Source organism: Rhodotorula graminis, assembly GCF_001329695.1.
Source record: "Rhodotorula graminis WP1 unplaced genomic scaffold RHOBAscaffold_2, whole genome shotgun sequence".
In the NCBI taxonomy this organism is placed as follows: domain Eukaryota; kingdom Fungi; phylum Basidiomycota; class Microbotryomycetes; order Sporidiobolales; family Sporidiobolaceae; genus Rhodotorula; species Rhodotorula graminis.
The window spans coordinates 240,210-246,535 of NW_017264929.1; the positions used below are offsets into that span (position 1 = coordinate 240,210).

Below are 6,326 nucleotides of genomic sequence, written 5' to 3' on the forward strand. Positions count from 1 at the left end.
TTGCAGCGAGCTCAACAGCCTGCGGGACGAAGCAGAGACGGGCGGTTGCGAGAGGGAGAAGCACGACGAGCTTGTGCACGAACCTCTCTTTTTCTCTCTCGCGGCTTTTCTCTCTCGCGGCAAGGGGCTCGACAGTACGACGCCGTCGAGGCTCAGATGGGTTGCACCTGCGCGTCCTGCATCGTGCGCTCGAGCAACGCGTTCGCCCTCGGGTCGAGCACGCCCTCCTTGAACTCCTTGACGAGCCTCGTCCTCGCCTCGTCGCCCAGCTCTGCCCGCTCGAGCTCCTTGAGCGTCCTCCCACACGCGACGACCTCCCACAGGCGCGCCTCGAACTCGTCGATGGCGGGATCGGGGCCTCGAGCGGCCGACTCGATCGTCGCGCGGACGAGCTCTTGCCGCAGGAGGCCGTTCAGGACGCGGTTGGCGTCGCGCGAGGGACAGTCGGGGACGCCTGTGTCGGGACGGGGACGGGTGCAGCGCTGGATCCAGTCGGCGGCGAGGCAGCCGAAGAGGTGCCACGGCGGGAGGGCAGGCAGGCCCGGTTGCGCGAGGATGGGCGCACCGAGGTGGAGGTAGCTGTAGGCGAGGAGATTGTTGCGGGCGGTGGCGTGGCTCGGAGAAGTGGGCTCAGTCGAGGTGACGAGGCTGATGAAGGTCTGCGTGCCGAAGGGAGAGAACAGGGTCAGCGAGCTCTTGTTCGGTCGCGGGTCGGCGCGCTCGCGGGGCAGACGAGGTGAGAGGGGTGGGACGCACCGGCCATGGTCGGACCTTGAAGAGCTTCTCGATATAGTGCTCGAAGCTGTCGCCGGTCACCGGGAACGTGTCGCCCTTGGTGCGCTCGAGCTGCTCGAGGTCGGCCGGCGAGAGAGGCGCCAGGTAGAAGACGTCCGGATCGCGGCCGCACAACGGCTCGTGCGTCGGTCGAAGCTGTGAAGGGGACGTGTCAGCTTGCGTGACCTCGCGCTCGTGGCCGCGAAAGAGAGAGGGAGCGCTGAACGCACCAGCTCGAGGCACCTCGCTGAGCAGAATGGAACGGTGGCACAGGCGCTGCAGCACCTCGTCGCCCACTCATCGCACACGGTGCAGAGGCCTTGCGGAGCTGCCGCCATGACCGTGCGGGGGTTGCCGAGGGCGCGAGGTCGAAGAGGAGATGAGGGACGCGATGACGGGAGTCGACGACAAGAGCTCGGCGGGGCGGATAGGCGGTGGACAGGGCCACTAGCGAGCTTGGAGACGGTGCTCGCGCACGCGCAAGTCGGCTGGTGGTGCGGTGCGCCGTCTGTGGGCCGAAGCTCTTCTTCCGCTTCGAGCCTCGAGACGAAGTCGCGGCTGCCTCGCCTGTACCGTCTCCTCGGCTCTCTTTCGACCCTGTAAGTCTTTTGAGGCACGCTCGAGCCCACGCCGAGCGTTCTGGGCCGCGCACGCTGTGCAGGGGGTACCGATGCCGTCGCACCTCTCGCTCGCGCCGCTTCGCAACACTCTCGCTCGCTCGCGACAGTCAGGCACAGACTCTTTCCTCGTCCTGCAAAGCCCAAGCACGCGCTACGTCCCCTCGCTCCGCACCGCCGCAAGCTTGTCCTTGAGCACCTCGAGGTGCGCCACCGAGTTGGCGACGAGCACGTCCTTGGCCGCCTGCGCCACCTGCGCCCTCGCGACCGCCTCGACGACCCTCGCCTGCGCCAGGATCTCGAGCCTGACGCACTCGTCAAGGCCCATCTCGAGCGCCGGGTCGGCCACCGCGCCGGGTAAGGCGGCGTAGACGAGGACCTGCCGCAGGACGTCGTTCGTGACGCGCCACAGGTCGGCGCCGAGCTGCGACCCGAGGTGCCGGCTGCAGTGCACAAACGTCGGGACGGCGAGCGTGGCAAAAGAGTGCCACAGCGGGCTCGGGCCGACCGAGTTGCGCAGCATGAGGTCGAGGTGGAAGAAGGCGTGGACGAGGAGCGTATTGCGCATGGCGTCGGCGAGCGTTGACGAGGTCGTGTCGGACGAGACGATCGCGACCAGGTCCTGTGTAGGGACAAGAGTGTGTCAGGGCGGCGCCCGTACGCATCAGGAGGTGGCGCCCGTCCGCGCGCGAGGAGGAGAAAGGCTCGCAGGCCGACGCACCTTCCACGTGAGGCCGGGCGTGAGCGCCGTCACGTACTCGACGAACGTCTTGCCGCTGAGCGAGAACGGCTCGTCCTTGACGCGCTCGAGCCAGTCGGCCTCGACGGGCGTGAGGCCCGGGAGGTAGAAGAACGTCGGGTCGCGCCCGCACAGGGTCCGGTGCGCCGGCCAGAGCTGCGTGTGCGCTCGAAGAAGAGAGTCAGCTCGGGTACGCTGCAGTCTAAGGGGAGAAGAGGGCGAGAAAGAGGGGACGGACGATTCTCTGGCACCTCGGCCCGCAGACGCGCATGGCGCGACACGCACCGCACGAGAGCCGGCCGGGCTGGTCGCACACTGCGCACAGCACGCCGTCGTCTGGGCCCATCGTAGAGAAGCGAGCAGGAGAGCGAGCGAGCGACGAGGAGGAGCAAGAGAAAGGGGCGGACGGCCGTCTGCCCCGCGGCGCGAGCGCTCATTCGCTCCATCTCGGCGGCGAGTCCGCCGACAGGAGGCGATCGAGGCGCGCTAGCCACCCGGGAGGCGAGATTGCCGCCGCAGCAGCTTCCGCGAGCCGGACCGAGGTCGAGCTGCATCGTCGACAGCGGGAGCTTTCCTCACGAGCGGCTCGCTGCACAAGCTCTGCTGCTGCACTCGCTCGGGAGGTACTCCTGTCTCTATTGCTCGACGGCGACCATCTCGAGACGACGACGGGAGGGGGAGGACGAAGAAAGGGGGGCGAGCGCGAGGACGGCGAGGAGGAGAGAGAGGGATGTGGCGGCGACATGAGTCGAGTGGGCCGTGTACGATAAGCCTGTGGGTACAGTTGCGTTAGTCGTGGTCGAGAGGGAAACTTGCGGAAGAGGGAGCGAGAGAGGGGAAGAGAGGACGCACTACCGCCGACCTCGAGCACCGACCGTCCTCGCTCCAGCCACGAGTCGCAGTACCGCACGCCTCCTCCTCGCGCCTCAGTCACGGCACGCCAAAGCTCTGCGTGATCACGATCGAGTTCTCGACGCATTCCTCAAAGGCGCCCACGATCTCGTCCTTGGCCACTTGCGGCACGGGTGCTCGACGAGCTTCGACGGCCGCGCGCTCGAACGACAGGATCGAGAGGCGGCCGACCTCCTTCTGCGAGATGTCGGGCTGGCACTCGCGCTGCTTGAGGAAGAGCGTGTGACGCACGAGGTCCTGCCGCAGGACGGCGTTGAGCGCTCGCCACGGGTCGGCCGGGTCCCACCTCGGCGCCGCCTCGTCGGCCTGCAGGCTGACGCACCGGTCGACGTAGCCCTCGGCGACGTCGGAGAACGGGTCCCAGATTGGCAGGTCGACGATGCGCAGGCTCGGGTCTCGAGCGCGCGCGACCTGGTACAGGTGCTTCCGAGCGAGAACGAGGTTGAGGTTGCGGCAGCCGAGAAGCGCAGGAGTGCTGTCGTCTGCATCCGGGTCGATAGCGGTGTGGGTGACGAGGAAAGCCTGCAGAGGAAACACCTGAAGTCAGCGCTCGTGTGGGAGAGGGACCGATGCCAAGAGGTCCACCTGCCCGCCCGGCGAGGAGCAGAGAGAGTGGGACGCACCGGCCACGGCAAGCCCAAGTGGGTGGACACAAAGTCGGCAAAGGTCTCGTCGTAGTCGGCGAAGAACTCGTTCTTGAAGCTCTCGAGACGAGCGACGTCGGCGGTGCTGAGGTCCGGGAGGTAGAACATGTCCGGGTCGCGCCCGCACAGGACCTTGTGCGACGGCCACAGCTGCGGATTGCTGTCTCAGTCAGGCGCCCGAGAGGGTCACAGAGGGGCAGAGAGAGGTGGACGTACGAGGGCTTGACATCGTCGAGAACAGTAAGCGGACGAACGGCATTTGCTGCACCGCAAGGTCGCAGGCTTGTCACAGACGGTGCACAGGCCGGCTGCAGCGGCGGACATGGCCTCTTCAGCGTCTTGTTGGCGGGTGGTGGAGGGCAGTTGATGGAGGGTGGAGATGAGGAGGCGAGGGGAGGGTGACGCTCGTGGCGGCGGCGGTGGTGCTCGGGTACGGGCGGAAGCTGTCGCACAAGGGTGCTAGCGGCTGTACGAGCAAGCTGTGCTCCAGCAGAGCGAGGTAGGATGAGGTCCGCCCCCCCTCTCCTCCTCGAGCTCCTCGTCCTCGCTAGCCTTCGACCAAGCTGCTGCGCGCGTCCATCTCGGCTCAGCCGAGCCTGCAGCACTGCCGACGCGCATGCGCCGCCCGCCCGCTGCTCGGCTGGCCTCGACACAAGCTCGCCCCCTGCCTCGCTCCGCTCGCGCCACGGTTCAACACCGAGTCGCTCGCGCCGCATCGGCGGCGGTCGCTCCGCCGGTCCGGTCTGCTCCCCTCGGACAGACGCGCGCCAACGACGAACGTCGACGCCTCCTCGGCCGAGCCTGGGGGCGTTGCTCTCGACCGCACGAAGCGTGGCTTCGCTCCTCGGTTGCTCTGCCATACTTGCTGCCCTCGCTCAGCTATGCCCCCGCCTTCCAAGCCGCAGCCGACCGCGACCGAGTACGCGCTCGACGCGATCTTCAAGTGGTTCATCAAGGCCAACGAGGACAACCGCTGGGCGCTCATCCAAGCCCACGAGCTGTACCGCTGGCGGCGCGAGGTCCAAGATGCGCTCCTGTCCGTATGGAGGGACCAGACGACGCTCGCCGGACGGCAATACTTTGACAAGCAGATGGCCCGCGCCCGTGCCGATTTCGTGAAGCGCGGCTTCAACCAGAGGGAGGAGCAGCTCGTGCGTCCCTCTTCTCTCTTTCTCGGTCAATGGAGGGAGCCAAGCTGACATCCTTTTCGTCTGCCGAGCAGCCGACCGTCGACACGCTGCGCCGCTGGATGTTCGTCCCGTTCGACCCGGTCGCCGACGCGGCTGCCTCCTCCTCGGCGCACTCTCTCGCCAAGGGCCCGCCCGCCTCGATCAGCGAGCGCACCGCGCAGCGCTACGGCACGACGAGGAGCCGGTGGGAGGCTGAGGCGCAGGCGCGCTGGGCCGAGGAGCAGAGACGAGCGTCGAGGCGGTCCTAGCCGGCTTTCAGGTGCGTCTCTCGCCCGTCTCTTCCGTCCTGCCGCCGTTCCTGACCGTTCAGGCTCTTGCGAAACAGTATCTCCTTGCGTCAAGCGCCGCTCCTGGCGCTCTTGGCGTTGTAGCGACCACCCTCCTCGAGACTGTTCCCCCTCGTCCGCCTTTCTCATTCTTCATCTGCAACCCGCATCTTCTCCTGTTCACACGCCCGACTCAGTCTGGGCACATATCGTTGCTCGCGAGAGAGGCCGAGCCGAAAGCGAGAGAGACTGCTCGCTCGCCGTCGAGAGCGAGAGCGAGAGCGAGTCGAGGAACCTCTCAGAACAGAGTGCGTCGAGCGAGCCGATGACCGCGCCCTGCCCCTTAGCGCGAGATCCGAGAGACTCTTCGAAGCTCGGTGCTCGCTCACAGCCTGACGAGAGCGGAACGCTGCCGCTCGAGCGAGCTCTCAGGGCGGCGAGGGACGAAGGACAGGAACGGCTCGGGTGCGTTACAGGCTTGGCGGGGAGAGGAAGGGCCGCTACAGCGTGATGTTGTAGTCGTAGTCGCTCTCGGCGTTCTGGGCGGTCCACAAGACGACGGCGCTGCGGGTCGAAAGATCGTCAGTGCGCGCTCGAGGAAGCGAGAAAGGGGGGGATCCGGCAACGAGGACGCACCTGAACATGATGGCGACTGCAAGGGAGGCACGGAAAGTCAGCTCAGGTCCCTCGAGGCCGCCAGAACGAGAGAAAGGGGGACGCACTCGACTGGAGGACGTTGGCAACGCCCCAGTTGACGCCGTAGTTCTCCGGGTAGTGCGCCATGACGTACTTGACGAGGAGGAGCGTCTGCAGGGCACGAACGAGTCAGTGACTGGGCCACACAAATAGAGAGAGTCAGAGAGGTCGACGCACGAGGCTGCCTGCGACGCCGCCGGCCATGAGGGCGAACCCGACAAAGAGGAAGGCCCTCGCGCGCCACGCGACGCTGCCGCCGCTGTACGAGTCGTCTCCCATGAGCCGCGCCTTGTCGATCAGGTTGACGATGACCATACCGAGCGTGGGCGCACAGGCCGGGCGCCCAGTCGGCGAACGTGACATGGACGGGGACGGGGTCGAACGGCGAGTCGTCCGGGTTCGAGATGGGCTTGGCGTGCGCCGAGAGGACGCTCGCGTCAGGAAGGCCCACCACTAAAAGGCGAACTGTCGGTAGGGCGACAAGGAAC

General features: G+C 66.9%; 4 protein-coding genes across 4 annotated transcripts; 1 reads left to right on the forward strand and 3 right to left on the reverse strand.

Moving 5' to 3' along the window:
• Window positions 1-133: 133 nt before the first annotated feature.
• Window positions 134-2,401, reverse strand: RHOBADRAFT_51218 (uncharacterized protein; the record flags this gene model as incomplete). Its single annotated transcript, XM_018415721.1, has 5 exons — window positions 134-659; window positions 757-930; window positions 1,567-2,013; window positions 2,113-2,286; window positions 2,369-2,401. 5 exons carry the CDS (start codon window positions 2,399-2,401, stop codon window positions 153-155), a joined length of 1,335 nt encoding a protein of 444 aa, XP_018273395.1. The 3' UTR covers window positions 134-152.
• Window positions 2,402-2,747: 346 nt separating this feature from the next.
• On the reverse strand, window positions 2,748-3,945 carry RHOBADRAFT_51219 (uncharacterized protein; the record flags this gene model as incomplete). The annotated part of the gene is made up of 4 exons (XM_018415722.1): window positions 2,748-2,902; window positions 2,983-3,564; window positions 3,666-3,836; window positions 3,937-3,945. 3 exons carry the CDS (start codon window positions 3,943-3,945, stop codon window positions 3,061-3,063), a joined length of 684 nt encoding a protein of 227 aa, XP_018273396.1. The 3' UTR covers window positions 2,748-2,902; window positions 2,983-3,060.
• Window positions 3,946-4,567: 622 nt separating this feature from the next.
• RHOBADRAFT_41341 (uncharacterized protein) lies at window positions 4,568-5,124 on the forward strand (the record flags this gene model as incomplete). The annotated part of the gene is made up of 2 exons (XM_018413859.1): window positions 4,568-4,837; window positions 4,909-5,124. 2 exons carry the CDS (start codon window positions 4,568-4,570, stop codon window positions 5,122-5,124), a joined length of 486 nt encoding a protein of 161 aa, XP_018273397.1.
• A 518-nt stretch (window positions 5,125-5,642) lies between these two features.
• On the reverse strand, window positions 5,643-6,201 carry RHOBADRAFT_41342 (uncharacterized protein; the record flags this gene model as incomplete). Its single annotated transcript, XM_018413860.1, has 4 exons — window positions 5,643-5,706; window positions 5,779-5,794; window positions 5,865-5,949; window positions 6,016-6,201. 4 exons carry the CDS (start codon window positions 6,199-6,201, stop codon window positions 5,643-5,645), a joined length of 351 nt encoding a protein of 116 aa, XP_018273398.1.
• Between the last annotated feature and the right edge of the window lie 125 nt (window positions 6,202-6,326).